Source organism: Oscarella lobularis, chromosome 7 (assembly GCF_947507565.1).
Source record: "Oscarella lobularis chromosome 7, ooOscLobu1.1, whole genome shotgun sequence".
Lineage (NCBI taxonomy): Eukaryota > Metazoa > Porifera > Homoscleromorpha > Homosclerophorida > Oscarellidae > Oscarella > Oscarella lobularis.
In genome coordinates this window covers 1,673,492-1,700,011 of record NC_089181.1, presented here as the reverse complement: position 1 = coordinate 1,700,011, position 26,520 = coordinate 1,673,492, and the positions used below count along the sequence as shown (strand labels likewise).

Genomic DNA, 26,520 nt, shown 5'->3' with positions numbered 1-26,520 from the left:
GCGCACGCTAATGAAAATGCGAAAAAGCTAACCCTATTAGCTAATCAGCCGTAGCTATATAATATCAAAGTAGCTAATTTAGCAAATATCGATACATTTCTACTGCCGTAAAAGTAGCCGCATTCACCGGAAAAGCCCTAACTAACGCCGAACCGAGCCCCTTACCAAAAACGCTAATACCTTCAGCTTGATAACTTTTTCGAAAGCAATCTAATAGTCCACTATAGCGCACTTTGTCGACTCCGTCCGCCTGAAGTCGCGACTTGACAACGTCAAAAGGATAGCTAACAAGCCAAGCCACACAGCCGGCAAGACCTCCACCGACGAGCGTCACCACACCAGAAAGAATCCAATGGGACGACTCTCCAGTCGGTGCAAGTCTACAAACGAATTCGTAGGTAGGAAAGTAGGAAGCAAAACTGTACGTATCTCTCAACACCGTCGCCACTAAGCCACGAAAAACGCCTCGTCTGATTCCCTCTTTCTGATAAATTTTCCTCAGGCAGTCGATCGGGCCGGCAAACGTGAGCGCCGATTGACGAGCCGAGCGTCGTTCTCCCTTTCCCTGCACTTGCAGTCGCGTCTTAACGAGCTCAACGACAGACGCTACTGGCGTCTGACAGAGACCGGCAATCGCACCGGCAAAGGCCATGCTACGGTAGTGGTGGTGGGCGTGGTCGTTAGAGGTCACTTTTATCGCTTGGCCGTAGACGCCGAATACGACAGCGTTCATCGCCGAAAATCCGACGAGCGGCGACGTCATGCCCTTGTAGAGACCTCGAATCTATACGAAAAACATTTTTTCATTTTTTTTCTCTCTTTCTAGAGCCGTTTAAAGTTGGACCACGTTCCGATTCTTGTTCGATGATGGACGTGAAGCAGTGGAATGTTCCGCGGTACTTCGGACCGCCGAACGCCTGCGTCTGCATTCGAACTTTGACCGTGTCGAATGGATGCCCGACAGCGATACCTGCTATACCTAGAACAGACTTTCGTCGATCATTTCGACGGGAAAAGATCTGCGTGCCTCCAAAGGATCCGCCAATGTATTCGTCCATCGTGTCTTGTCGCTCTGATAAATACCCGGATTAACTGGCGGTTCAGTTGCAGTAGATAAATACCGATACAGTACGCTCATCATTGACTGCCCGAGCCCCTAATCACGCCCGGCATCACGCCCTGGTTCACGCGAAGATCCCGAATAATCATGGTGGTCGACTTCATTGCTGGCTGGACTGGAGGTAAGCGGGCCACTGCATGCCACATCTGCCCATTTGTTTTCCAGGCGCGGCCGGTCTTGTTGTTGGCCATCCCTTCGACACCGTCAAGGTAATCGTGCCGAGCAAATTTGTTACCGTCTTTGTAGCGTATACGCAGGTTCGCCTCCAGATGGACGGTCCCGTAAAGACGTACAGAGGTCTTCTAGACTGCACGATGAAGATCATCCGTCACGAAGGGGTACAGCTTCAGAAAAAAAATACGGCGAAAAAAATAATAATTAGCCGCAATAGAAATTAGCTGCATTAGACAAATGACCACTTTGTAGGAAAGGTCTATGATTATATTAGGTAGGGTTTAGCCGTGCGCTCTTGGTGCTCCGTTCAGAAAGGAGAACAGCCGTGTATCCTTAGTAGTACTACAGTAAAAAATCAATACTAATGATACCTTTTTATAGGCCTTTGCTCTCTACAAGGGAATCTTGAGTCCCCTGCTAGGCGTTGCCTTTCTCAATAGCATCGCTTTCGGTTCATACATATCGACATTGCGCACCTTGGAGAGGGGAGTCGATCGTCACGACCATCGTCTATCGAACGTCTTCGTTGCCGGCTGCGCGTCCGGATTCATCCAGTCGTTTCTCAGCTCGCCAATCGAGCTCGCCAAAGTTCTCCTTCAAATGCAAACGCAGCCGGTGGGAAAGATCGGCACGAGACCGCAACTCGTCGCCGCTCAGGAATTTTCCGGCCCGATGGACGTGTACCGGAGACTGATACAGCAAAAAGGCGTTAGGGGAGTGTACGTTGGGCTCGTCGCTTGCTTGGCGAGAGACGTTCCCGGTTTTGCAATCTATTTCTCGTCGTATCACTTCTTGTGCAACGCTCTGACTCCCGTCGGAGAGAGGACTGAAACTCTTTCGACGCCGCGGCTTCTCCTGTCCGGAGGATTGGCCGGAATGGCGTCGTGGACGCTCTTCTATCCGTTTGACGTCATCAAGTCGAGACTTCAAGCGCAGGAGAAGGGGCCCATTCGAACTTATAACGGAATAATTGATTGTGTTCGAACGAGTGTGAAAAATGAAGGGTGGAGGTCGCTGTGGAAGGGTTTGGTTCCGCAGCAAGTGAGAGCGTTTCCTTCCAACGCCGCCGTTTTCTACGTATACACGCTTACGTATAGACTTCTTGAAAAAATGTCATTGTGATATTTCTTGTCTTCTTTCCCACCGTGCTAATTTATTGTATTTGGAGTTGTAATCATTTCTTATTATTTACTGAAAAGTATTGTCGTTCCTATGAAACAGCACTTGCTTCATAGAAAACAGAGAGGTCACATATATTGCTTACCTTTTCTGTTATGGACGGCTTGACCTTGAGAAATGCCTCTTCAAAGTGACGTTTTTCTACTAAGGGAATGTCTTTAGAATCTTCTACTGTTCCTTCAACGAGCAGTGCTCCTAAAGAAGCTTCTCTCACCAAAGCAGCCAAGTCAGCTCCACTAAATGCAAATGGATTAAGAAATTTCTTAATAATTAATTAAATAAAATTAATTAAGGGGGGAAACGCACCTAAAGTTGGAGCATCGTTCGTCCTCTGCTACGTCTTTGAGACAGACGTCGGAGTGAAGTGCAGGTCGTGATCCATTCTATGGTATTAGATTAGAATCACTAGTGTATAGCCTGCGTAAGTATTCCTACTTTTGTCAGAGTCCTCAGTATGGCAAAACGATCCACCGCTGAGGGAACTCCGACGTAGAGAGTCCGGTCAAGGCGACCTGGTCGCAGAAGAGCCGTATCAATAATATCTGGACGTACATCGATCATCTCCCCTTCCAGCACACAACAAAACTGATTACCAGGTCGATTAGTAGCAGCCATGACGAAAACTTGTTTTCTCGAAGATAGGCCGTCCATTTCCGTAAGCATTTGATTCACGACGCGAGCACTTACGTTCGTCTGCAAATTCAAAAAAGGAAAAAAAAGAAGACCAGTAGACGTGCGCGGACGGCGCAGTTTGCTCCATACATCGCCGCCGTACGATCGTCGAGGACAAAGCGCGTCAACTTCGTCGAAAAATATGACACACGGTGCCGAATTTCGAGCCCGTTCAAACACCTGCCGAACGGCTCGTTCCGATTCGCCAACGTACTGAAAAACAAATGTGAAAGCGATAAAAGAAAATGGCAATATATACCATGTTTAGTAATTCTGGGCCCTTGACGGATATAAAGTTTATACCCGATTCATTAGCTATAGCCTTTTTGTGTGGAAAAGACGTCCGTTTCACCTCTCTTATGTCTCGAGTTCATGTTTCGACACCGTACCTTTGCCAGGAGAGTTTTTCCACAGCCCGGAGGACCGGCTAGTAGAACGCCAGCTGAGCTAGTTAAACCTAAAGCGGAGAAACGCTCCGGATGTCGAACGGGAGCCTTGAAAAAAAGAGATGACAAAAATGAGCGGAAATGTCTGTCTTCGTTTCTATACCAAAATCGCCACTGTGAGTTCTTTTCTGATCTCATCCAGAGCGCCAACATCGGCCCACGTGACGTCAGGAACAGTAGCAAATCCTTCTCGCTTTGCCGAAGGCTGAACCAAAGGCAAAGCAACCTGGAAAATCAAATAGAAGAGCGGGAGAAAAAAATACACTTGACTGTTTCACCAACCTCAAAATCTTCTATAGTTACAAACAATCTCTGAAGGTCGTCTTCACTAAGAGGACGCGTATCCTTCAGCCAAGCAACTGAAGCGAGGTCGTCAATCATCAGACAACGGATCATCACCGCTCATACGCAAATTTTTCTTGTCCTCCTTCACAGCAGTGCAGTCCTCCTTTTCGCCCAAGCTCGCAAACACCCTTCAATCGATGACTATGTTATTGCTTACTCCACCTGCGCTCCTATTTTTACCTGTTAACGGCTGCCGTTGACGCTTCTCGCAAAAGGGCAACAAGATCTGCGCCAACAAAGCCCGGACTTTGTTTTGCCAAGCCCTCAAAGTCGAAGTCAGATGACAAATGAAGCGGCCGACACAGCACTCTCAAAATGCTAAAAGGAAAAAAAAGACACGTGACGTAAGAACATAAGCTAGAGATATGCTTCTGTCGACCTTTCTCGTTCTTTGACATTCGGTATACCCAAGCTGATTTCTCTGTCGAAACGACCGGCTCGTCTCAACGCAGGATCGATGCTGTCTAATCGATTCGTAGCGCCAATTACAAATACGTGACCCCTTTCGTTTAATAATCCAAATTCGTCTAATTCTAAAGACGAGATGTCACAGAGAAAAGCAATCAAACTCACCACACACACACACACCGTCCATGCAGGTGAGCAATTGCGAGACAATGCGTCGTTCCATGTCCTTGGACGCATTCTCCCGCTTGGGAGTGATGGCGTCGATTTCGTCAAGAAATAGTATACACGGCGCGTTCTCCTGCAATTGACCATCATTTTTAATCGGGACATGCGCCAAGTGAAGTCTCCTTTGTTACCTTGGCGTACTTAAACAATTGCCTAATTTTTTCCTCCGATTCGCCTGAAACACCTGACACGAGTTCGGTTGCAGCGACGCGAACGAACGGGAGATTGAGCTCCTACGCGAGAAAAAAATGCATGCTGTTTTACTATATTTTTTTTATTATAATCCCACTCCAGCTATGGCGTTGGCGAGAAGAGTCTTTCCGCTGCCCGGCGGTCCGTGTAGGAGAAAGCCACGAGGAGGGGTAATGCCCAAATGTCGGTACACTTCCGGATGGAGCAGGTGCAGAAGAAGCTTACTCACTTCCTAGAAACAACAGTACATAGTGAAGGATAAAGAGAAGGTTTCCACTGACTTCTAAGCACGCTTTCTTTCCCCCGATGTCAGCAAAAGTAGCAGTTGGTTGAGTCAGAGAAAAATCATGAAATGACGCGCCTGACAGACAGTCTCAAAATGCCCCCCGGTTACGTCAATAAAAAAGACCTTGTTTGACTCGTTTTTCTGCTCGATTCGATTCGCCTTTCGTTCGTTTTCGTTTTCTTCCGACCGATTCCATGGTAGAAGGCTCGTTCTGCTGCTGAGCCAAATCTTCAGACGGCAATTCATTGCCATCGACCTTGTCTGAAGGAGTCGCAGAAACAGTCGCCTCAGACTTGTAAACAGCAACAAGAGAACCGTTTAGCATATTCGAATTCTTTAGTTAGAGAGCCACTTTAAGAAATTTAGGAGACAAAGTCCGATGGTGGTATCATATACCTTCACGGTCACAAGCGGCTCATCAACGTCTGCGTCGCTAGCGTCACGAGACTCATCAGTCTGACTCTCGGGCGTTCTGTCGTCTCTAGAAAATCCATCTGTTATATATCGACTCTTTCAGAGGTTTCACCACACATTGGAAGTCGTCGTTTTCTCATGTGAGCCCTTTCCAGACGAACAAGTCTCTCCTCGGGGTCGCGAGAAAGGAGAGCACAGGCTAAATGCTCTTGTTTCAAAACGGGGAAACCGTTGGAAACCTTTTAGTCACCTTTTTGGACTAGATTTCGGAATGGCTGCTTCTTTCTTCTCGAATATTCGCTGAGAAATGTCCCGATCGAGTTGAATTAAGCAGTATCTTTTTCAGCTACCTATACGATTCTTGAAGGTGATCGCATAAGTGCGTCGTATCGACTCGTTCGACTCCCATTTCGCTGAGATACTGAAAGGAACCGTTCGAGCTGTTCCTCTCCAGCGTCATTACATAAAACTAACTTCTCGTATGCGAGGCAGAAGTCTTCGATCCCCTATAATAGTCTTTCCAGCCGAAAGCGACAGGCCCTTTCGTCGAGACATGAGGACGAGAGCGCGCGCTTCTGTGCACAGGATGACGAAATTAGCGTGACGTCACGCCAATGGGTAAAAAAATATACTGTACTCTAGTATCGTTTAGCCGAACCAGCGAGGAACAAAAGCTGATTTTACTGCTACCCACAGTGCCTCGCTTGTATCGGTCTGAATCTGCTTGTCACCGACAACGTCACGCGTCACATTTCGAGCCAAGTCTGTCGCTTGCTCAGAAACGGATTCTGACGCGATTACGCTGCGAAAGAATTCGGCTACAAATTCTTGGACGTAATCCTCTTTCATAAGCGAGCGAAACACTTCGGCAACGGCTCCCTTCGTGACGTCGTCTTCAATAAGACTCTTCATATACGACAAAAGAATTTTCCGAGTCTCGTCATCTTCCGTCAATCTCCCAATGACGTCTCGCGCCAACTCGAAAGATTGCTGTCGAATGCCCGGATCTTGAAGAACTTCGCCAAGCAGACTGGCGACCGTCGCTTTCGTTTCCGGTCTCGTGATGACGTCAATAACAAAATCTCTCGCCAATTCCTTAGCATTGGGATCTTGAAGTATCTCGACGAGTATGCCCTTGCTCATCGTTTCGGCTCGATTGACGACGGTCGAGTGCTCGAGCGAGCGCGAGGCGACCGTCGCCACTTCGCCGGCGACGTTCTCTCGTATGCGATCGCGAAATATGTAGAACATGAGTCCGACGAATGCGACGACGCCCGCCATCACGCGCAGGATAGAATAGCCGCGAAAATGAAGCGATTGTTCTATGTGATGCATTCGCTGCCAAACGGATTCCCAGCGAGTCGGATCGTGATCGTGCGGGTTTTCGGTCGGCGTTGTGACTGAATTACCGGCTTTTGGACGGGTGACGAAGCGTCTCCTCATTAGGTGAAAAGGTTTGCGAGAACTTGTAACTGTATTGAGTCTGAAAGTGCAACTGGTACGCCATCGAAACGCTTGAGCGAGAAAGCGAGAGTTCATGTCTTTTCTTAGCGCACGCTAGTAGGAAACCGAGCAAAAGTCTCTTGATGGGAATTCGTCTAAAAGACAAATTCAAAATTCAAAGCCACGCGGGAACTGCATGGTTGGGGCCGGTTAGGCCTCACATAAAGTGAACGCAGTGTAGATTCAATAATGTCTAATGAAGGCTCCATTATTTCTAACTGCCACTTTTACAACAGTCAGTCAACACTTAGTTGCAAATCTGTCGATGAACTTAGAGAAAAAATTTAGAATACTCCTGCGATAGTTTGTGATCGTCTGTCAGTGTGGCTAAAAGGAAACTTGCAACACACGCTATAATATACCGTTTTCGCCATTTGAAAACCTGATGCTAGACGTAGCCTCAGGTGGCCAGGTCCTTTTCCCACTCCGAGCCAGATAAACCGTGAAAAAGGCCTGGCCACGCGAGACTATGGCAGACTGAGAGTCTTTCTGTTCTTTTGGTGATGATGCTGTCTCAGACTGAGACAGCATCATCACCAAAAGAACAGAAAGAAAACACACTTTAACTAACTTTTGATTCAGCAGCCAAGAGCAGCGCAGGTAACTACTATCGTATTCCCTACTTCAATCCCCCCCCCCCCCCCCCCCCCCCCCACCTTTCCTATAAGTTCTAACTGAAGCCAGCCAGCTATTACTGAACAAATATGCGGTTTGAGCTCTCATGCACATGAAGTACTTGTCATAGAAACGATGATCATTCAAGAAAGAGGTTTCGGATCAAATCGATGCCCTCCAATAAACGTTGCGATTACCTTGATGTCCGGCAGCTTTTCCGGCTCCATGTTGAGAGGGTTATTGCTCAGGTAGACAAAATCCCCCAACTTACCCTCTTCAAGACTCCCAATTTCGTCATCTCTCTTCAGTTGCCAGGCAGCATTGATAGTGTACGCCTTCAGCGCCTCCTGAATCGTGATACGATATTCAGGGCCCAATACATCGCCGTGCTGCATGGTCTTGCGGAGAATGGCGTTCTTCATGCAGAGAAAGGGATGAAGCGGACTGCAAGGTGAATCCTGGTGAAGAGTCCAATGCCTGTGACCGCACTTGCTGGCAAGACCAGCGGGAGCAAATCGTGATGCCCTTTCATGCCCGATTATCGAGTGCCCCAGCGCTTCGCCGTAGTAGTAAACGTGATCTGTGAAGAAGGTTACTGTCACCCCCATCTGCTGAGCGCGAATCAATTGATCTTTTGTGATTTGTCCCACATGATCAAGCCTGTAACGATGATCAACGTTGGCAGGACTGCTGCCGCTGTCGCTGCGGGCATGGATCAATTGATCATAAACATTGAGCGCTTGCTCGACAGCTTTATCGCCGTGGCTGTGAACGGCAATCAGTCGGTCCTTAAAGGGAGTCAACTTCTTGACTAGAAACGCTGTGTTGGGATTGTCGAGAACGCCGTACGGATGCCCAAAATCAAATTCGAGCCCTTCTGTCAAAGCCGTCCTGTGATAGCGTTCGCTGCAGCACATAGTGCCGACGTACGGCGACCCGTCCGCCCAGAATTTCACGCCGGGAAACCACAGTTTATCGTTGACTCGATTGATCGAGGGAACGTACTTGGAGAAAACATTGTAATAGATGCCCCAGCGAACTGGAAACTCGGGCAAGAGAGTGACGAACGAAAGCGCGGAAACGACGAGCTTATCGAGAGGCAGGGTTCCCATATCGGTGACAGTCGTGAAGCCGCGCTCGGAGTACGTTCTCATAGCGTTCAACAGTAGTCCGACCAGCTCAAGACCGCTCGGCTGCGAAATGTGCTTCATGACCTGTTCCATTCCGGCCGGTTCTTTTACCTGGCCTGTCGGATTGTCCTTCATTCCGCACAGCTTCAAGCCTTTCGTGTTGAGCCAGCAGCAGTGCAACGACTGCTGCAATACGAGAACTGCAAACTCGTCAGTCACCTTCTCGTCGAGCCACTTGGCGTTCAAACGAAAGTCCGGCTTAATCAGATCAGGAACGAGAACGGGATCCCAGCCGGAAAAGACAATCCATTCGGGTGGCTGTGATGCCGCCTGTGCTTTCTTGACCGTTTTGCTCATCTTTTGCCGGATCGATGCTCCCGTTGGATTCTCTGTCGTGAAAGCGCTCAAATCATTCATGCGGCCCGAAAGGAATTCCGTCATTATGCTTGTGTGCGTGTGCGGCTCGATGAGACCGGGCATGAGCGTCTCATCGTCCTTTAGTTTGATCACCTTCGTGAAGATGCCCATCAGCGAAAGGACGTCTTCCTCTTTCCCCATGCGAATAATCTTGCCACCTTTGACGGCCAGCGCTTCGACGGTAGGAACGCTGTCGTTCATCGTCAGAATCGTGCCGCCGTTGGCGGCCGAGACAATCAGTTCTGCGTGAGGTCCGAACAGGTCTTCGCGCAAATCGTGCAGATGATGACTCTGCGAGCTACCGCAGACGGTGAAACGATTTCCCATTGAGTTGAGAGTTAAGAGTTGAGAGTTGAAGGCGGAAGGGTTTATACCAGTTTATACCAGTTTATACCAGTAGTCTAAGCATCCTGTCGGCGCTTTTGTTCCCCGACATACAGTATACTGCACAGGCGCGGAAGCAGCAGCAACAGCTAAAGAAACGAAAATCTTTCTAGTTCGCCGTAGGTGCAGCAGCACGCTACAGCAAGAAAACCTTCTAAAAGTTGGCCTTTCTCGCGATGGCTTGCTTGATTTTCTCCAAACCGCGTCGGACATTTCTTCTGCACAGATCGCTCAAATCGTTGAATTGCTTTGCATCGTAAGCGTCTAAATTGAACGTGCCGTAGCAGGATGCGAAAGGGTTGACTTCATCTTGTCCCTCCACCGGTTCATCCTGGTTCGTCTCCTTTTTCAGATCCGGATTGCAAAGCGGAAAGAAGACGACGATGGGGCATTCAGGATCGTTTTCTGGATCTTCAAAAACGTAGCTCTCAACGATGTTGTTCTTGTCAAATATGGAGGGATCGATTTTCGGCATTTTGTGACCGCGTTGTTTAGCCCATTTGGCAGCCTCTACTAGTTGCTAAAAACCAAAGCCAATACCTAGTACCAAACGGTTTGAAAATAGACTCACTCCAAAGGGATTGACCAATTGGTTTGGCTCCGAAGAATCATCAAAGACGATCAGAACGTCGACACGCCGCTCCTGTCTTAATAGCGGCGGAAAAGGATCGTTGAAGGCACCCCCACCGTCTAGCACAATCATGCTAGGTTCATTTTCTGGCGGAATCACGTTTTCAGCGTCAACTAGAACGACAGCACTGAAGGAAGCACTCTGGACCAGTACGGATCCTACCGGGAGGCGAATATGAGAGCAACGTTTTCTTTAGTTCGTTGATCTCGGCTTCTATGTAGTCTGTAACAGCTTTGAAGGCCTCTTTAACAGTATGATCCCATTTCCAGTCGTCGCTTCTGGCTATTCCTCGCATCATGTTCGGCAGGGCGGCGGCAAACGGACGCAGTTCGTCTGCTTTCAGCCTCTTCAGGTAGCCAAGCATCAAGTTGGCCAGCACCTTCCACGTCTCACTCTCCTGACCGAGAGTCAGGAGAACGTAGTGAAGAGTGACGCCAAAACAACTTCCCCACAAACCTACAGGCAGGATTACAAAATCAGACTTATCTTGCGCTGGTACCCATTAGATATCCGATATTGACTTCGTCACGTCGGCGGCAGACGACGCCCTTGTACATTCTTGCTGCCAGATCTTCTACTTGAGCAAAACATCCATAACGCGCAAATCCATACTCATAAGGGGTAAACTCCAGCCATTCTAAACAGACGCAGATACCAGTCAGTTCTGTGCTCGTTCAGCTTTCTTATTTACCGGAGAATATCTCCGTTTCAATCTTTGGTTCCACATGTAGAGAGGAAAAGGCATGCTGGCAGTTTCAACGTATTTTTGCTGCTGCTAAAGTTTGTGTTCGTCTGTCTGGCCCTAGAGGGTAAAGGGTTTGAAACAACAAACACATGAGGAATTGCCACAATATACCGTTTTCGCCATTTGAAAAACTGATGCTAGATAGCATCCCCACAGATCAACCAACGAGACATTTAGCCCATTGTCGCGCCTCCTTATCAGCTGTTCTATGTATCCGCCTTTGACGAAGGCACTTTCATTGAATAAATGAGGTCCCATCTTAGAACAACACTGCTTGAGGTATGCGGCGCACTTGTCGACATCTGGTTCTTCTTCACCGTATAAATTGGGGCAGAAGAGATTTGAAAGGTACCTACGCGATCGAAAGAGAGCGTGTTTCAAATTCACGTCGTTTCAATTCATATACCAAGTAGAGCCCGATAATGATGCAATATACGTCGAACAGTCGAGAACGCCAGTGTCTTTCATTCCCTGCATTGATCCAGCGACGCCAGTCATAGCTCGAAATCCTCCCCCAGAACCCAAAATGCCAACAACAGGAACCTAGACGAAAGAAATTAAGAAAATACAAGAGAAGTGGAAAAAAAAAGACACCTTGTCTGGAGATATGTCTTTTCCCAAGAGCTTGCTAATAGCATCCCTACAAATTGCCTTCTTCTTTGCAACTGTTTCCACTTCCTTTGGATGAAGGTGTTTGCTCAGGCGCATGTCAATCACATCAGCGGTTAGACTAGAAAAAACGCTATTTACAGTTTGTACCGTCAGCAAAATACTTGCCTTCTCAAGCACACCCCAACGCTCAATGAAGATTCCTTCTACAGAAAAAGTGTGAAACTACAATGCAGCTAAACGAGAGGCGCCTATACACTACAATGTGGGGGGACGTTAGAACGAGTATAGTCTCTTACCCCAAAACGATACTCAAACTGACGCTCCTTCGAAATTTTCAGTTCGTCGATATTGATTTTAAAAAAAGCTCTAAACTGTAGCGTCCTGTCTCCTTCCTGGGCTAGCGAAAAATATCAGGAACTCACTACAGTCACTGTAGATCATCGGAATGACGTACTGTAAGTTCGTAGACAGGAAGTCCACTGATTACGTAGCTTAGATCCATTATAATCAAAACACCGGTTACGATATTAGCAACCTTCTGTTATGCAGTTGAACACGGTGGCCGTCTTGCTTCTCCTATCGTTTCAGCAAGTCGACCTGTGTGCATTCGACTGGACAGGAACTCCCCAATCCCCAGCGTGCTTTCGTGCCTGTCTCGATCACACCAGTTCACAACAATGTAGCGCCGACGAGTGCGTCGCCCTTTGCGGACTACCGAACGACACGATAGCGTTCAACTCGTCCGACTACAGCGCGACGATAGCGGAAAATGCGACTCTAGGAACGCCCGTCCTCGAAACGTCGCTGCGACTTCCTGCTTCCTGGACCACGAACGCCACCGTGGTCGTCGCGTACTCGATCGTCGACACTATAACTTCGCCGTTCAACATCACAAACGACGGCATATTAACCGTTGGAAACGATTTAGATCGGGAGAGGCAGGGCGTTTACTTCGTTGTCATGCAAACTTGCGCTTGGGAGGTCTGGGGCGTCGCCATCCGTGTTGACGACGCGAGCACGTCATTATTCTGTGCGACGGCCCAAGTCGTCGTAATCGTCGAGGACAGAAACGACAACGCGCCTTTATTCTCGCTCGCCGTTTACGAGACGTATCTTCTCGTCGATGAGAGCGTCGGAGTCGTAGTCGTGCGACCGTCCGTTCGAGACGACGACGTCGATTCTGCGAATAGGAATGTCACTTTTACGTCGACGCTGAATGCGACGACAGTTCCGTTTTCTTTGGATCCGATTTCCGGCTTTGTTCTACTGTCGCGCTCACTGCGAGATATTGATGTCAATACCAGATTCGACTTTCGTCTCCAAGCGACAGACGGCGTGCACGTGTCGACGGCGGACGCGATAGTGCACGTCGTGTCTGAGCGAGGAAGTTGCGCGCAAAATCCTTGCGCGTACGGTCGCTGTTCGCCTACTCCGGGCGACGAAGCGGACTGCGTTTGCGACGAAAATCATTCCGGGGTCCTTTGCGAAGATCCGGCTGTATGTTTTTCTGGCACTTGCGGAACGGACGTAAATCGTCAGGGAGCTGGACGATGCATCGACGACGGCCAGTCGCTCATCGGCTGCCTGTATCCTAGTAACACCGACTTGACAGGGATGTATCAATTGGACTCGCCTTACACGTCCGTCACATATCCTCAACTGAATGTTGATAATGTCGCCAAACCCGAATTGTGCTATTCGACTCTTCAGCTCGTTGCACCTGATTCGCCGGCGGCATTTGTACCGCTCCTTGCTGACGTCAATGTGACTTTCGACAGAGGCAGCGTTTTCGTTACGTTAGTGGAAGAGAAACAGCGTCGACTCAACGTATTTGTTCAAGTTTGCTGTCCCGACTTTGACTGCTTCACTCTCACCGACGACAATGGTCGCAATAGGATTTTCAGCATCATTGATGATATTCGATTGTCTGTCATCCCGTGCCCACTTATTTACACCGTGTTGCACGGCTCTTACTCGTGCACGGGATTTGCTTACGGCGATACGTGCTCATTTGAATGCGACTTGGGATACGAGTCTTTGTACCCCGAACCGATACGATGCGGCGACGACGGAAAATGGACGAATCGTTTGACCGGTAATCCGACAGTTTGCGATCCCGTCGACTGTCCGATTCTCTCCTACGATAATACGACAATTGAGTGCAATGCGACGCACTACCTTGGCGTTTGCAACGTCACTTGCACTCCGGGATTGCTTCTCGGCGGATCTTTACCGGAACCGAGAATTCAATTTGAACTCAACTGCAATCCGTACGGTTTGTGGGAAGGCATAGTGTACGAATGCAATCGAACCGTCGACTGCGGAAACGCATCCGTGCCAAATAACGGCTCCGTCAGTTGCTCCGGCTCGGCTTATCTTGACGTATATAGGAACAAAATTCGCAGTTCGGAATTCATTAATACTGTTCGTGTAGGTTTGCGTGTATAAATGCGACGAAGGTTTCTTCTTGGACGGTCTCAGAGATCGACCCTGTGGACGTCTATCTCGGTGGGTTGGTCCGGATCCAGTTTGCCTGCGACGTGACTGCGGAGAATTGGTAAAAATGACCATACCAACAAAATCCTCTTTATAATGAATGAATTGTTTTAGCCACCGGCAACGTTTGGAACTCTTCGCTGCACAGGCACAAAGTATCTCGATATTTGCGTCATTGTCTGCGATCCCGGCTACGAACTCATCGTGCCAGGCCGACGTCAATGCCAAGCCGACGAAACGTACACGAGCAATTCAACAGAGTGCGAAGAGTCCGACTACTGCATTCTCGGCAAAAACAACTGCCATGCCACTCTTGCAACGTGTCGCCACGTCGCCAAACGAGTGTTCGCGTGCACGTGCAATGCCGGCTTTGCCGGCAACGGCACCTTCTGCGGCGTAGACACGGACGCAGACGGTCGACCGAACGTCGCTCTGCCGTGCGCCGTCGACTATCCGGAGTGTCGAGCGGACAACTGTCCCAACGAGCCGAACAGCGGACAAGAGGACGCCGACGGCGACGGCGTCGGCGACGCGTGCGATTTGGACGACGACAACGACGGCATCAATGACGTCAACGACAATTGCGATACGGTCGTCAATCCGTCGCAAAACGACACGGATTCGGACGGATTCGGCGACGCGTGCGACAATTGCGTGACTGACTTCAACGACGATCAGACGGACACGGATGGAGACGGATTGGGCGACGTGTGCGACGACGACAGCGACGGCGACGGGCTTTTGAACGAGAACGACAACTGTCCGCTGCACGTGAATCTGCTTCAGGTTGACAGCGACGGCGACGGCGTCGGCGACGCGTGCGACAATTGTCTATCGGTGCCGAATCCGAATCAGACGGACGACGATCAGAACGGTGTAGGAAATGCGTGCGATGATGGAAAAGATACCGACAGGGATGGCTTGATTGATTCGGTCGACAATTGCGTCTTCGTGGCGAATCCAAGTCAGGTCGGCAAATTCTCTATGTTTATGCTGTGCGGAAGGGAGTGGGGTTCTCTTGTAGCTGGATACTGACGGTGACGGAATCGGTGACGCATGCGATGATGACGACGACGGCGACGGCGTTCTTGACGTAGACGACAATTGTCTTCTAGTTGCAAATCCTGAACAGGTTATCGGATTCATCAGTAGCACGCTCAAAAAATATCATATCTTTTGTAGACGGATACTGATAATAACGGAATTGGTGACGCGTGTGAAAATGATTTTGACGGAGACGGTGTTATCGATTCAGAGGTGATCAGCTCCTTTCACGCTGTCGACGTTTAAGATATCTGTCTCTTTAGGATGTGTGTCCCTTGAACAAGGACATCACGAGAACAGATTTTTCGACGTTTGATCGAATCGCTCTTGATCCTATTGAATCCGCTCAAAACGATCCCATATGGATTATCAATGACAATGGAGCTGAAATTCTTCAAACTCTAAACAGGTTGCCGGGTTCAAGAAAACAGTTACATTGATTTTTACCGTTTTTTTATTCTACAGCGATCCAGGCATGGCGATTGGGCGGGATTCCTTTGATTACGTTGAGTACGCGGGAACTTTTTTCATTGGCCTCAATGCGGACGACGATTTCGCTGGCTTCATATTCGGATATCAGAACAACCGTCGCTTCTACGCTTGCATATGGAAACGCGGTCGACAGCAATTCTTTCTAGGCGACTACCCGCGTCCCAATGCCTATCCAGGAATACAACTCAAAGTCATTGACTCGAAAACGGGGCCAGGACCTGAGCTACGCGACGCTGTTTGGCATGCGGCCAATACGCCCGACCAATCGCGTCTCTTGTGGATGCAGTATCCGTTGGCATGGGAATACGAGACTTCGTATCGATGGAATTTGGTTCACAATCCGGCGAACGGATTTATGCAAGTGAAGTGGTTACAAGGGTCACAGGTTATTGCAGATAGCGGACCGATCTACGATACGACTCACTTCGGTGGACGTCTGGGCGTGTTCGCTTTCTCTCAAGAGAATGTCACCTTTTCGAAACTCAGTTACAAGTGTCTAGAGGTAAGAATATAAAAGGATTTTAATTTTTACTGTCATGACGAACTATATAGAATAACAACTTCGCCTTGAACTTTGAAAATACGACGAAAAGCGGAGCGATTCTCGGCACTTTCGAAGCACTGGACCTAATAGAAAACGATTTTACCATCAGCGGGTGGATTTTTATCAATCAGTGCCGGTAAAAATTCTTCTCAAACCCTCTCAGCAGATGACTTGACTTGACGTGTTGTAGTGGTCTAACCTGCGATATAGTACGCTCTACGGACTTCGGGAACCCGCTGACAGGTGCCATCAATATCGGTTCATTTTTTCAAAGTGACGACGACGACACGCAGTGGTCTTTCACCAACGCGAGCACTCCTTCAGCTAACACCGGACCCACGTCGGATCACACGGGGGGAGGAGGATTTTACGCCTTTCTTGAAGCAACGGGCTTGACGCCCGGCGACAGAGTAAGTCAGAGTAACACCGACTACAGAAGTTGATTTGTACTGCTGCAGGCATCACTGCAGACGCCGTGCTTTCCTTCGTCGTCAGGATGCGCTATGACGTTCTTTTACCACATGGACGACACTTTCACGCCCAATGCACGATTCCCTCAATTTAATACTTTGATGGGGTCCCTCGAAGTCGAAGTTAGCGAAGGAACAAAAGGATGGGAAACAGTTTTTTTCGTCGAAGGAGAACAGGGCCCGAATTGGGAAAACGTTACAATTGACTTGGGGGTATGACTTACGTCAACTGAAAGGAGATAATACATCGCTTTCTTTTAGAGATTTGTTGGGGGAATCGAAGTCAAAATAACGGCTCACAACGGAAATACATTCTCAGATATCGCAATTGACGATATTACCTTCACGTAAGTGTTCATAGAAACCGATTGTCGTTTCACGACTTGACATCCCAGCTCTGCCTGTGGACAACCTCGCGTGTGCAGCGACTTGGCGAAGAAGCCTGTTCTTGGAACTACAACAGGAGAAGGCAAATGAGGCTGTATGCATGCATCTATATATCCTAATTCAGACTCTCCATTAGGAATTCACCTCGTTATTCATAACGAGACTCTTCGGGCCGGTGTTTCACATTCCGACGACGTTTCTACTGAAAACGCAATTCCATTCAAAACCTGGTCTCACTTTGCAATGCAGTACAACCATTTGACCGGCGAACAGTCCCTTTTTATCAACGGTCAGCTGAATGCTACCGTTGTCGTCGGATCAACCGTCACCGCAGGCGAAACCGTGGAGTTGCTCTTGGGCCAAACGGACAGTGCTGTTTTGTCCGGTGCATGGATTGACGAGGTCACAAGAGGAGATTTGAATGATGAAAGCAAAGTAAACGTTTTTGTCGCGTAGGTTCGTCTCTGGGACGCCGTAGTCGACGTTACGTCGACATTCGATCGATTCCTGCAAGTCGATCAGTCGCCCAACATCAAAGGATACTGGAAGTAAACAGTTACTCGTATTATAGTGAAATTGCGTTTACGACCTGATTTCGGTAGATTCAACGAGGGCTCTGACCTTTTGTCAAAGGACGAAGTAGGCAATAGCGAGGCGCAAATTCCAGCAGATGACGGTCCAAGCTGGATTGCTAGTTCCTTGGAACTTTCTAGCTAGTCGCATTTATCTAATTCATATATATGCTTGTCTGGTAAAAAAAGTGTAAATAAGAAAGGCTCTGGAAGTCAACAGCTTGAGCGCTAGTAAAATGGGGTTACATACATACATACATACGGAGGCGGGGCCTGGGGCTCTTTCAGGTGTAAGTACGTATATTCCGTTTGTTCCTGTTGGTCATTTTAATCAATGATAGGGTAGCTCAATTGGATCAAAATGTACCCCCTAGGATAGCGCAAGCTTATAAAGGGGATGGTCTTCGACAAAGTAAGTACAGAAGCAGCTAGCACATCATCCAGGCCTCACCTCAAAAACAGAAGTACAGGATTACGCATAGGAATTTGCCTTGTGCTTTGGAAGAAACGAGAAGGAAGGACTGACGGGGCCAAGAAGAAGTTCACTGGAGAGAACAGTAAATACGCACGTTAGGCTTGGCTTTTCGTATAATTGCCTTATTTTGACCCAGTCTGCTGAATTTGAACTTGCCATAAGAGTCTCCAATTCATCACGACCCTCATACGGGGGCGGTCGTTCGTTAATCTTCTGAGGTAAGTGTTCTAGTATGCCAACGGGAATATACCTGGAAGGTAGAATGCTGAGTGAGAAGGGCAAGAGAGCCGCAGCAATCCAACCTGTGCAAGAAAGATAGCCATTCCAGTAGAAATCTTCTAGTCGTGGATATCCCCTAAGAAAAAGGATTGATCTGATGGCAGAACTGCGTGTATCAGCCTCAACAATACCTGATCATCAGATCCCCAATGCTCCAGTCCGTATTTGGTGAAGTCCTTCAGAATGTCCAGTCGCTCTTGGGACGATATGTCCCAATGCCTGCAAGAATAATCCCGTCACTTGTCTATATCTACCCATGCCTACTCACCTCTGTTCTTTAATTTCTGTGAATATCCACGGTTTCACTAAAGCCCCTCGAGCAATCATAACACCTGCCACTCCTGTTCGTTCGCGAGCCGCATTGGCGTCCTCAAACGAAATAATATCTCCATTTCCTAACAAAACATGAAGAACGCAGCAAACTAACTCTTGAACAACCATACCAAATAAGGGAAGAGGATCGGCTAGCTTAGCACATCGATCAATATAATCCCAATCAGCCACTCGAGTATATCGCTGTTCCCGAGATCGCCCGTGAATCTGCGTAAAATACTAATTGCCTGAGTCGTTCGCTTGTCGCTCTCGCAGTACCCATACCGTTACGAGAGACGCGCCCCACGAGTGAAGCTTGGGAATGATCTTGTGCGCGTTCGGTTGACCGCTGTAGACGCCCGTTCGCATTTTCACCGTGAGCGGAACGTCAAGCACCGTACTCATCCCACGAACGATTTCCTCAAACGGCTTTGCTCTCTGCATCAGACCGCAGCCGCCGCCCTGTGAAGCAAAACGTCAGAAAGAAACTCTCTTTCTCCCGCTCCTTACTTTCTTATAGACGAGGTCGATGGGACAGCCAACGTTCACGTCTATGAAATCGACTTCGACGTTGTTTCTCAGCATTTCTGCACAGCGCGTCATTGTGTTCGAAAAGGATCCGCACACCTGAACGCCAAACAGGTCTTCGCACTGATGCCTTCTCAGTAAAGCCCATTCGGACTGCTGACCCTATAGACGGAAGATCGAGTCTCTATTGCCAAGTGAAAATATCGCTCTCGTCACCTGAAGTAAATTAGTGCACATTGCCATTTCACCACACGTAATATCAGCGCCAAATGACTTACAGATACGCCGAAACGGCAAATTTCCAACCTAGAAACAGACGGATAAGAAAGCAACCAATAATAGACATATAGGATTAATAATGTGCACGACAATCCGTTTGCATGTCGCCGCTATTATACAAGAGGTTAGTTAACCTTACCGTCGTCAGCGGAGCGAGATAGAGTTTATCTCGGAAATCAACCGTCTTTTTCTCACAAGGTCTTAGTCTCGTCAATCCTTCGTCTGTCACAACTCCCAATGACGACGCCTCACTACCACTCTCCTCTTTCCCCTTCATCGTCGCCTCCCATTCGTCAAAGGAAAGACCCGACTTCTTAACCGAAGCGACGCGAGTCAGAAATCGATCGGAATCCGGCGTCTCCAACGTCTTCTTCCTCAAAATCGTCTGAAACTCTTTCGAGAGCAGATTCGTCGTCTGCGGCTGACGCAGTCGAGCCACTTTGTCGCGATCGGTCACGTTCTTGTAGTCGGCCGTCAAATGCTGTCCGCCGTATCGGCACGCGATTCCGTACGGACAAAAACCGAGACGTTCGAACGTCGAACACGTCGAATCGACGTCGGGCGGTTTCGACGCCACGTACGCGGCCACGTCGTGACTGAATCGACAGTCGTCTCCGAATGGGCACTCGTCTTCGCGCACGATCGACGGGCAGAGGCGCGATTCGCTCGACGGTCGTTTCTCGCGCGGTCGACGCTTGTTGCGTCCGCGAAGCTTCGCCTTTTTCTTTTGTGGACCTTCTGGGTCTTTTTCTTCTTCTTCTGGTTCTTTTTCTGCGAGTTTCTTGTTCGTGCTATCGACGTTCTTTCGCAGGAATCTGCACAGAAGACCAGTTGGCAGTCTAGGGAGTCGTCCCTCATCCTTGATGCATTACTCGGTTTTGATAGCCGCTTCTCCTCGTCGCTGGCTATAAGACGACGAAGTAGTCACGCAAGTTTCGTTCGACGCCATTGGAGAACCAGTGGCCCGGATAATGCGTTGAGCTTCGCGTTGCTGTTGCCAACGCGGTAATTGTCACTTACTGGACCTCGACTGGACGATGTCGCCCTGGTTTACGCGGTGCTCGACTTCGTTCGTCCCTTTCGATGGCACGTGGGCCGCGGACATTTTCTAGTGTCCCGTCTACCGTAGCGCTATGCTTCCCTCTTGGTGTCTCGTCCTTTTGGCGCTCGCATGCGTTGTCAAACCGCAAGCCCATGACCCAAGATCGGACTCAAAGGCTATAGTGACATCTGGTAAAGCTCGCTTTACCGTTTTGACGAGCTACATCATTCGAATGGAGTACGGCATCTTCACCGACTTCGCCACGTTCGTTTTTCTCAATCGTCGCCTACCTGTACCGCCGTATCGTAAGTCAATGGATAAGGACTGGCTCGTAATCACGACCGACAACGTCGAACTTCGCTATTTGACGTCATCGACTCGTTCATTCGATTGGACGAACTTGCACGTGACTGCAAAACTACCAAGCGGAAAATCGGTCACGTGGACGCCCGAGTCAAGCGTGAATCGCACAAACGCTGGTGGTAATCTTTTGGGCACGTTCCGAACGCTAGACGGCGACACCGGGAACATGACGAGCAATCTAGACTGCTACCAAAACCAACGAACCGACTTGCACTGCACGCTTGGGCTTGTGTCGCGCGACGGCTACGTAATTGTCGACGACACAAACGCGCCTCAATTCGACGGAAATGAAACGTGGCCTTGGCTCGTGAATCGAGCTGTGCCCAAACCTGACTCAGAGGCTTGTCAGATAGACGAAAATTTACGTCAGGCCTGCGGGTATCCTGGCATATCCGGTTTGGATTGTCAAGGAAAAGGATGCTGCTTGCTAAAGAAGAAAAACGGCTCCACGTCGACGTCGACGTGCTACTACAGTCTACAAGGAGTGAGAGATCTCTATTTCTTTGGCCACGGTCACAATTACGAAGTCGCTCTCAAAGAGTTCACTCTATTAGCGGGAAAGATTCCTATTCCCCCGCGCTTTGCAATGGGCATTTTCTATTCGCGGTACTGGGCATTCAACGACATCGGCCAAAAACAGGTCGCTGCGAACTATCTAAACCATCGCATTCCTCTTGACGTTCTCGTCACGGACATGGACTGGCACATAACATTCTATAAGGAATCAAGCGAAGGAAAGAAAGATCAGGCGGGCGAGCGACTAGGCTGGACAGGATTCACTTGGAACAAACATCTCTTTCCTGATCCCGTTGCCTTTCTTGACTGGTGCAAGGCAAACGGGCTACAAAACACGCTCAATCTTCATCCGGCGTCCGGCATTCAACCGTGGGAGGAGAAGTACGCCGAGATGGCAACGGCGATGGGAATCGATCCGTCGACTCAGAAGTACGTCGCCTTTGATCCCGTGAACATCACGTTCGTGACGAATTGGGCTCGCATCGTGTTGAGCGAACGCGAGAGCGAGGGAATCGATTTTTGGTGGTTGGATTGGCAACAGGGAGAAAAGTGGATCCGACGGCCCAGCGTCAACCCGACCTTCTGGCTCAACTACGTCTTCTTTACGAATCCCTATCATTGGACCGACGCGAAGCGTCCCATGCTCTTGCATCGTTTCGGCGGTCTCGGCAATCATCGATACCAGACGGGATTTTCCGGCGACGTCTTTCCGACGTGGGACTCGCTCGCCTTTCAAGTCTATTTCACGATCACCGCCTCAAACGTTCTCTTTGGCTACTGGAGTCATGACATAGGCGGTTTCGTTCAAGCGTCGCCGCCTGAGATGTACACGCGTTGGATCCAGTGGGGCGTCTTTTCGCCTATGTTTCGTACGCACTGCATGAAGAGTCCGTCGATTTTCCGCGACATTTGGCTTTATCCGCCCGAAAACTATCCAATCATGCGTCGCTTCTTCGTTCGACGAGGCGCTCTCGTTCCCTATCTCTACACGCAGGCACGACACGCTCACGACACGGGGGTCAGCCTCGTGCGTCCCGTCTATTACTCCCATCCGGAAAACGACGAATCGTATGACTATCGAACTGAATATTTCTTCGGCGACAGTTTCTTCGTGTCTCCCATCGTCGGTCCCGTCGACAACGCCACCGGTCTTGCGACGAAAGACGTTTGGTTTCCGAGCGGCGATTCGTACGTCGATTGGACGACCGGTCGCGTTTATCGCGGTTCGACGACGACGTCGATTGCCTGCACGCTCGACGAGATGCCCGTCTTCGGACGAGCCGGTCGCGTCGTGCCGCTTCGCGTCGATTCGTTCGTCGACGATTCGCTCGGTCAAGCGCAGGTTATTCCCGATTCTCTCAAGTTGGTCGTCTTTGCCGGAGGCGACGCGGCGACGAGCGGCGGAGGTCGGCTGTACGATGACGACGGCAATACGACCGACTATCTAACGACGAACAAGTTTGTCTGGACGAATTTCTCCTACGTGGCTACCAATTTGTCTCTGTCTCTAACCGTCGGTCCGGCTGAGGGCTATTTTGATGGATTTCCGGCTGCTCGTTCGTATCAGGTTCAGTTTTTTGGCGCCTGGCCGGCTGAGGACGTCAGTATTGGCGGAAAATCGGTAGCCTATGTGCCGTTTGCTGTTGATTATGATAAGGACAGTTGGACGTACGACGGTTCGACGACGTCGCTTTTGGTAAATGTCGTCTCCAAGCGGCCGACTAACGCCGCTCTTGTCATTACCGTCAAGCCGACGTTTCCTCATTTGACTCCGCTACTTGGTAGCGGTTTTGCTGGCGTATTCCGTCGGCTCTTTTCTATCAAGAAGTTACTCGATGACCAGTGGGACTCGGATCGCGTTTATCAGGAGGACTATTTCTCATTGCTTACTGCAGCCGAGACGGGACAACGCATCACGGATAACTATCGCACAGCGCGCGACGAACTGAGCGAGTTTGCTGCTATGCTCGCCAGTGGAATTAGTGAAATAGAGAGCCTGCAAAAGCTTGACAGCGACGTTAGAGCAATGATACTTGCACAGTTACGAAGCACGGCTTCTGCACGCTCATGAACTTGAAAACCGGTGTCAGTACATGAAAGGCGTGGCTATATTTAGCATCATAACTATGCAAGATAGAAAAAGGAGAAAACGTGCCAATTAATCAAATGGCCGGAAGTTGTCTATAAAATAGCGTGTTCATTGGGTTTGATCTACATCTCAATGATCATTGCTGCGGCTTTACTCAAAGTACACCACGACATAAATTTAATTAAGTCGAGGAAAGGTGACAATTTTCGTTGGTACGCCAGCATCATCAAATAGTAGTGACTGCGTGCGCCATCTGTTTCAACGGCTTTCTCACGATGGATGTCCGGACGGTCTACGCGCCTTCTTCTCCTTCGTTGTTCACGTGAGGAGCCGTGCACGTGATGCGCTAGACTTGAGCTCTTTGCAGCTGGTTGCGGTATCTGCGTGAAGTGGATCGATCCTTGCTATACCAAATACGTCTCAAGCCGTTATATAAGCAAAGCTCTGCGCGACACGCAAGCCAACTCACGATCTTAGTCAGAGTGAGACAAATTAAGATGTCTGATCCGACTGATCCTGATCCTGGATGGGAAAAGTGGCTTCGTCCGAACTTTACGAAAGTTGTTAACGCCCTGGCGCAACTGGATGACAACGCCGTTTTTGACAAACTACTCGCTGGGGAACTTCTTACGTTTTCCCATTACGAAGAGATTTTGCGCCAAAGAAAAGCATCCTCTTCTATAGAAGACATTGTAAGGAGTGTTCTTCTACGGGTTGTAAAAAAGCCCGCTCCCGCCTTCGACGACTTTTGCAGAGTTCTAAGAAGCGAAACTATGAAGATAAAGTTTGAGCTGCCGGAAACAGAAGCGAGAGAGGCGTCATTAGTCACTGACGAACGCTTAAGAGAGGCGTCATTAGTCACTGACGAATGCGCCGAAACGAGACATTCTGATGCGAGTCAACAAGCTTTTGCTACCGCTTCTTTGGTAGAATATAGTGAGTCGGATTCTACTACAGATGATCAAGGAGCAGATTCTTATGAAATCATTTGGATTTTTGTAATCAACAGTCTCAGGGATCAATACAAAAGACAGAGTAAAGTTATCCGAGAAGTTATTAGGGAAATTGCCAGGTTTCCTCGTGAGAATGTTGAATTTCGTGAGTCTTATATTGACGAATTGAACGAAATCGGACCTGTGACGTTTGACCGAAGCGTATCATTCAGAATCGTATTTCCAGAACTGAAAGGAAAAGAAGATTTTAAATGTCATTATGATGAAATTAAGAAGATGATAATTGTACATCTTGGCAGTTCCATTGCGAAAAACGAAATAGAAATTGTTGTCAAGGACGGTTCCTGTATCCTGGAGATTACCGTCCCGGGTGAAGCCTTCATTAACTTTGTGGTGTCTCTTGCTTACCCTGTCTCATTGAAGTTCCTTTTGTCTGTTGGAGGCCCAGTTGAGATTAAGATAGGCAACCTCGAACAAATCTCGCTTGACGAGCTTTTCAGGGTGAGCTTTGGTCGCCTATCCCTTGCAGTTGCTAACTGAACGTTTAGAACTTTGCTGCGAGGCGCTATTCTACTTTATTGGCTGTGAGCACTGACACAGCAAACGACAGGAATGAGGCAAGTTAATATTCTTTCTTTTTCTAAGAAATGCGCTAGAAGTTTTACTAGGCTTTGCATTATTTCGCCAAAAGCTATAAATTACTGCGAGAAGCTCGTTGCTTGCCAACTCCTGCAGTTGCTATGTCGCTGTATACTTTGTCTTTAAAACTTTGCGAGTCTGTTTCAGATCATCTTGTACCAGAAACGAAAAAAAATCTACGGCGTGAGATTTTGTATCTCATGGCAAGGGATTCAACAGCATTGGTAAAAAATCTTCTTTTTGTGAGTTTAACCGACTTGCCGTCTAGGAACGTTTTGACGATGTTATCGACTTTGCCTCTAATGGTAGATAACATTTATATACCGCTCTCTTTTCCGTCTCAACAACGCATGCATCTCTAGCTTTGAAATCTATACACGAAGCCGAGGAACGTGTTGACCCGTGGACCGTCAAATGTCTTGAACTAAGATCGGAAGCTTACGAACAGCAGGGCAGGCACAAAGAGGCTTACCATGATTGCGAAAAGATGTTTGCCATTGCACCGGTTTGCATTTCGCTTTATCACTAATCCTTTGCTTGTGATTGTTCGGCAGACGGAAGTTCTTCGCGAACGAATGCAGAGACTACTAGATTTACAGGCAGAGTCAGTGGAAGTAGTTTCTTCAAAGAGAAAGAAGACGGAAGAATTAACCGTTAGTCGTTTGCTGTATTGATATAGCAGAATTCTGATTGTAGTTCATTAGATCGAAAAGACGGTTTTTGAATTAGAAAGAAAAGCTGCCGATGCTCTAAGCGCCCAAAATGTTTCAGTTGTGAAGGTGAATAGAGAGGTTGCGCGTTTTTGCGCACCTCGCCTCTCCTCTCTCCTGCGACAATGTTGTCTGCTATTCTAGCAAGACGAATTGAAGGCAAAGGCATTCATTACTCTTCCACAGTGGGATCTGAAGACGTGGACTTTTTATGAGACGGAGAGAGCACGAAGCCTGCGCGAGCGGGGTCTAGAACGCTACCACGACGGTCGATTTCAACGCGCCAAACGCTATTTGACAGACGCGAAGAACGTCTGTTCTGAGGTATTCGATTTCCTCTCGTCGATGCCTCCTTACAGCTATGACGAAGTCGATGAGATTTACCGAGATGCTTTCACTTTGCTTCTTGGCATCACCTTCAAGTTGATCGAGTGTTGTGTACGTCTGGTAAGTGAATTTCCATTTGCAGGACTTTTTATTGAGAAAATGCTTATCGTAGAAATCGTGGTCCGAGGTCGTCGAATGTGCTGGTTTCTATTTGGGTAATTGTGTTACTGTTTTTTGCACGTTAATCAATAACGACGTTGTGGTCCTATAGCCCTTGAACATTCAAGGCCTGCATTGGGTCGGCAGATACGTGCACTCGAATATCGAGCATTAGCGCACGTTGAACTGGACGACTTAGAGAGAGCTGTCCAAGACTACAAGTCGCTGTCAAAAGTTCCAAATGTGCGTTTTTAATTCTTGCTTAGTTTTTCAAGCTCTTACTCGGTCTTTAGATTGCTATGTACGAAAGGGAGAAATATCAATTAAAAGCAGAGTCATTGAAAAA

General features: G+C 48.6%; 9 protein-coding genes across 13 annotated transcripts; 4 read left to right on the top strand and 5 right to left on the bottom strand.

Moving 5' to 3' along the window:
• Positions 1 to 36: 36 nt before the first annotated feature.
• Positions 37 to 1,176, bottom strand: LOC136188706 (mitochondrial basic amino acids transporter-like). Its single transcript, XM_065976474.1, is given in 3 exon segments — positions 37 to 792; positions 794 to 979; positions 1,028 to 1,176. Coding segments are annotated over 3 exon segments (936 nt in total). The 5' UTR covers positions 1,059 to 1,176; the 3' UTR covers positions 37 to 73.
• LOC136188705 (mitochondrial basic amino acids transporter-like) lies at positions 1,108 to 2,492 on the top strand. 2 transcript variants are annotated; one of them, XM_065976471.1, is made up of 4 exons: positions 1,108 to 1,241; positions 1,286 to 1,329; positions 1,378 to 1,458; positions 1,676 to 2,492. In XM_065976471.1, the coding sequence occupies exons 1-4, from the start codon at positions 1,208 to 1,210 to the stop codon at positions 2,414 to 2,416; spliced, it is 900 nt and encodes a 299-aa protein (XP_065832543.1). In that variant the 5' UTR covers positions 1,108 to 1,207; the 3' UTR covers positions 2,417 to 2,492. The 2 variants fall into 2 exon arrangements, with proteins under 2 accessions (XP_065832543.1, XP_065832545.1); XM_065976473.1 differs by having other exon boundaries at positions 1,177 to 1,329; positions 1,367 to 1,458.
• LOC136188704 (nuclear valosin-containing protein-like) lies at positions 1,492 to 6,041 on the bottom strand. Its single transcript, XM_065976470.1, has 23 exons — positions 5,936 to 6,041; positions 5,812 to 5,882; positions 5,712 to 5,761; positions 5,579 to 5,660; positions 5,444 to 5,528; positions 5,171 to 5,381; positions 5,043 to 5,122; positions 4,859 to 4,993; positions 4,701 to 4,802; positions 4,525 to 4,642; positions 4,316 to 4,469; positions 4,117 to 4,254; positions 4,000 to 4,064; positions 3,874 to 3,950; positions 3,695 to 3,817; positions 3,535 to 3,639; positions 3,405 to 3,467; positions 3,236 to 3,358; positions 3,067 to 3,166; positions 2,909 to 3,015; positions 2,780 to 2,856; positions 2,559 to 2,709; positions 1,492 to 2,504 (listed from the first exon to the last, which is right to left on the bottom strand). The coding sequence occupies exons 1-23, from the start codon at positions 6,014 to 6,016 to the stop codon at positions 2,469 to 2,471; spliced, it is 2,334 nt and encodes a 777-aa protein (XP_065832542.1). The 5' UTR covers positions 6,017 to 6,041; the 3' UTR covers positions 1,492 to 2,468.
• Positions 6,042 to 7,722: 1,681 nt separating this feature from the next.
• LOC136189079 (uncharacterized) lies at positions 7,723 to 9,453 on the bottom strand. The gene has a single exon (XM_065976922.1). The coding sequence runs from the start codon at positions 9,451 to 9,453 to the stop codon at positions 7,723 to 7,725; it is 1,731 nt and encodes a 576-aa protein (XP_065832994.1).
• Positions 9,454 to 9,493: 40 nt separating this feature from the next.
• Positions 9,494 to 16,010, bottom strand: LOC136188611 (cytosolic phospholipase A2-like). 3 transcript variants are annotated; one of them, XM_065976362.1, is made up of 11 exons: positions 15,749 to 16,010; positions 15,486 to 15,698; positions 11,953 to 15,439; positions 11,795 to 11,890; positions 11,664 to 11,701; positions 11,481 to 11,616; positions 11,293 to 11,429; positions 10,998 to 11,238; positions 10,833 to 10,943; positions 10,641 to 10,778; positions 10,491 to 10,597 (listed from the first exon to the last, which is right to left on the bottom strand). In XM_065976362.1, exons 3-9 carry the CDS (start codon positions 11,998 to 12,000, stop codon positions 10,917 to 10,919), a joined length of 723 nt encoding a protein of 240 aa, XP_065832434.1. In that variant the 5' UTR covers positions 12,001 to 15,439; positions 15,486 to 15,698; positions 15,749 to 16,010; the 3' UTR covers positions 10,491 to 10,597; positions 10,641 to 10,778; positions 10,833 to 10,916. The 3 variants fall into 3 exon arrangements, with proteins under 3 accessions (XP_065832433.1, XP_065832432.1, XP_065832434.1); XM_065976361.1 differs by lacking the exons at positions 10,998 to 11,238; positions 11,293 to 11,429; positions 11,481 to 11,616; ... (3 more) ...; positions 15,486 to 15,698; positions 15,749 to 16,010 and adding exons at positions 9,494 to 9,599; positions 9,662 to 10,030; positions 10,082 to 10,254 and having other exon boundaries at positions 10,304 to 10,597; positions 10,833 to 10,905; XM_065976360.1 differs by lacking the exons at positions 10,998 to 11,238; positions 11,293 to 11,429; positions 11,481 to 11,616; ... (3 more) ...; positions 15,486 to 15,698; positions 15,749 to 16,010 and adding exons at positions 9,656 to 10,030; positions 10,082 to 10,254 and having other exon boundaries at positions 10,304 to 10,597; positions 10,833 to 10,905.
• LOC136188603 (uncharacterized) lies at positions 12,030 to 17,710 on the top strand. Its single transcript, XM_065976351.1, has 15 exons — positions 12,030 to 13,880; positions 13,933 to 14,055; positions 14,109 to 14,963; positions 15,019 to 15,126; positions 15,177 to 15,251; positions 15,302 to 15,447; positions 15,504 to 16,032; positions 16,083 to 16,210; positions 16,265 to 16,484; positions 16,533 to 16,757; positions 16,806 to 16,891; positions 16,940 to 17,013; positions 17,068 to 17,333; positions 17,388 to 17,479; positions 17,534 to 17,710. Exons 1-15 carry the CDS (start codon positions 12,042 to 12,044, stop codon positions 17,646 to 17,648), a joined length of 4,881 nt encoding a protein of 1,626 aa, XP_065832423.1. The 5' UTR covers positions 12,030 to 12,041; the 3' UTR covers positions 17,649 to 17,710.
• LOC136188609 (tRNA-dihydrouridine(47) synthase [NAD(P)(+)]-like) lies at positions 16,557 to 20,445 on the bottom strand. 2 transcript variants are annotated; one of them, XM_065976356.1, is made up of 13 exons: positions 20,249 to 20,445; positions 19,516 to 20,191; positions 19,314 to 19,403; positions 19,080 to 19,259; positions 18,855 to 19,031; positions 18,701 to 18,797; positions 18,526 to 18,652; positions 18,389 to 18,476; positions 18,281 to 18,333; positions 18,100 to 18,228; positions 17,521 to 18,048; positions 17,076 to 17,473; positions 16,557 to 16,998 (listed from the first exon to the last, which is right to left on the bottom strand). In XM_065976356.1, exons 1-11 carry the CDS (start codon positions 20,323 to 20,325, stop codon positions 17,976 to 17,978), a joined length of 1,767 nt encoding a protein of 588 aa, XP_065832428.1. In that variant the 5' UTR covers positions 20,326 to 20,445; the 3' UTR covers positions 16,557 to 16,998; positions 17,076 to 17,473; positions 17,521 to 17,975. The 2 variants fall into 2 exon arrangements, with proteins under 2 accessions (XP_065832428.1, XP_065832429.1); XM_065976357.1 differs by lacking the exon at positions 16,557 to 16,998 and having other exon boundaries at positions 17,148 to 17,473; positions 17,521 to 17,679; positions 17,955 to 18,048.
• LOC136188604 (oligosaccharide 4-alpha-D-glucosyltransferase-like) lies at positions 20,353 to 23,387 on the top strand. The gene has a single exon (XM_065976352.1). The coding sequence runs from the start codon at positions 20,510 to 20,512 to the stop codon at positions 23,366 to 23,368; it is 2,859 nt and encodes a 952-aa protein (XP_065832424.1). The 5' UTR covers positions 20,353 to 20,509; the 3' UTR covers positions 23,369 to 23,387.
• A 496-nt stretch (positions 23,388 to 23,883) lies between these two features.
• Positions 23,884 to 26,359, top strand: LOC136188608 (uncharacterized). The gene is made up of 11 exons (XM_065976355.1): positions 23,884 to 24,840; positions 24,888 to 24,956; positions 25,008 to 25,202; positions 25,247 to 25,283; positions 25,341 to 25,483; positions 25,533 to 25,631; positions 25,683 to 25,757; positions 25,833 to 26,012; positions 26,059 to 26,135; positions 26,188 to 26,230; positions 26,287 to 26,359. The coding sequence occupies exons 1-9, from the start codon at positions 23,884 to 23,886 to the stop codon at positions 26,113 to 26,115; spliced, it is 1,812 nt and encodes a 603-aa protein (XP_065832427.1). The 3' UTR covers positions 26,116 to 26,135; positions 26,188 to 26,230; positions 26,287 to 26,359.
• The last annotated feature ends 161 nt before the right edge of the window (positions 26,360 to 26,520 follow it).

What these genes read in the sequence shown, in the direction of transcription:
- LOC136188705 (XM_065976471.1), top strand. Translation starts at nt 1,208, where the DNA reads ATGGTGGTCGACTTCATTGCTGGCTGGACTGGAG. An exon ending in CATTGCTGGCTGGACTGGAG is followed by an intron (nt 1,242 to 1,285) that starts GTAAGCGGGCCA and finishes TTTGTTTTCCAG; the next exon opens with GCGCGGCCGGTCTTGTTGTT. An exon ending in ATCCCTTCGACACCGTCAAG is followed by an intron (nt 1,330 to 1,377) that starts GTAATCGTGCCG and finishes GCGTATACGCAG; the next exon opens with GTTCGCCTCCAGATGGACGG.
- LOC136188704 (XM_065976470.1), bottom strand. Translation starts at nt 6,016, where the DNA reads ATGTCTCGACGAAAGGGCCTGTCGCTTTCGGCTGGAAAGACTATTATA. An exon ending in AACTCACAGTGGCGATTTTG is followed by an intron (nt 3,640 to 3,694) that starts GTATAGAAACGA and finishes CTTTTTTTCAAG; the next exon opens with GCTCCCGTTCGACATCCGGA. An exon ending in GCCCAGAATTACTAAACATG is followed by an intron (nt 3,359 to 3,404) that starts GTATATATTGCC and finishes TTTGTTTTTCAG; the next exon opens with TACGTTGGCGAATCGGAACG.
- LOC136189079 (XM_065976922.1), bottom strand. Translation starts at nt 9,453, where the DNA reads ATGGGAAATCGTTTCACCGTCTGCGGTAGCTCGCAGAGTCATCATCTG.
- LOC136188611 (XM_065976361.1), bottom strand. Translation starts at nt 10,698, where the DNA reads ATGTACAAGGGCGTCGTCTGCCGCCGACGTGACGAAGTCAATATCGGA. An exon ending in CAATATCGGATATCTAATGG is followed by an intron (nt 10,598 to 10,640) that starts GTACCAGCGCAA and finishes TCCTGCCTGTAG; the next exon opens with GTTTGTGGGGAAGTTGTTTT. An exon ending in AATTGGTCAATCCCTTTGGA is followed by an intron (nt 10,031 to 10,081) that starts GTGAGTCTATTT and finishes TTTGGTTTTTAG; the next exon opens with CAACTAGTAGAGGCTGCCAA.
- LOC136188603 (XM_065976351.1), top strand. Translation starts at nt 12,042, where the DNA reads ATGCAGTTGAACACGGTGGCCGTCTTGCTTCTCCTATCGTTTCAGCAA. An exon ending in ATTTTTATCAATCAGTGCCG is followed by an intron (nt 16,211 to 16,264) that starts GTAAAAATTCTT and finishes GACGTGTTGTAG; the next exon opens with TGGTCTAACCTGCGATATAG. An exon ending in AACATCAAAGGATACTGGAA is followed by an intron (nt 17,480 to 17,533) that starts GTAAACAGTTAC and finishes TGATTTCGGTAG; the next exon opens with ATTCAACGAGGGCTCTGACC.
- LOC136188609 (XM_065976356.1), bottom strand. Translation starts at nt 20,325, where the DNA reads ATGGCGTCGAACGAAACTTGCGTGACTACTTCGTCGTCTTATAGCCAG. An exon ending in TGGCTATCTTTCTTGCACAG is followed by an intron (nt 18,229 to 18,280) that starts GTTGGATTGCTG and finishes TCTACCTTCCAG; the next exon opens with GTATATTCCCGTTGGCATAC. An exon ending in GCAGACTGGGTCAAAATAAG is followed by an intron (nt 18,049 to 18,099) that starts GCAATTATACGA and finishes TGTTCTCTCCAG; the next exon opens with TGAACTTCTTCTTGGCCCCG.
- LOC136188604 (XM_065976352.1), top strand. Translation starts at nt 20,510, where the DNA reads ATGCTTCCCTCTTGGTGTCTCGTCCTTTTGGCGCTCGCATGCGTTGTC.
- LOC136188608 (XM_065976355.1), top strand. Translation starts at nt 23,884, where the DNA reads ATGTCTGATCCGACTGATCCTGATCCTGGATGGGAAAAGTGGCTTCGT. An exon ending in TATCGACTTTGCCTCTAATG is followed by an intron (nt 25,284 to 25,340) that starts GTAGATAACATT and finishes ATGCATCTCTAG; the next exon opens with CTTTGAAATCTATACACGAA. An exon ending in AGAAGACGGAAGAATTAACC is followed by an intron (nt 25,632 to 25,682) that starts GTTAGTCGTTTG and finishes GTAGTTCATTAG; the next exon opens with ATCGAAAAGACGGTTTTTGA.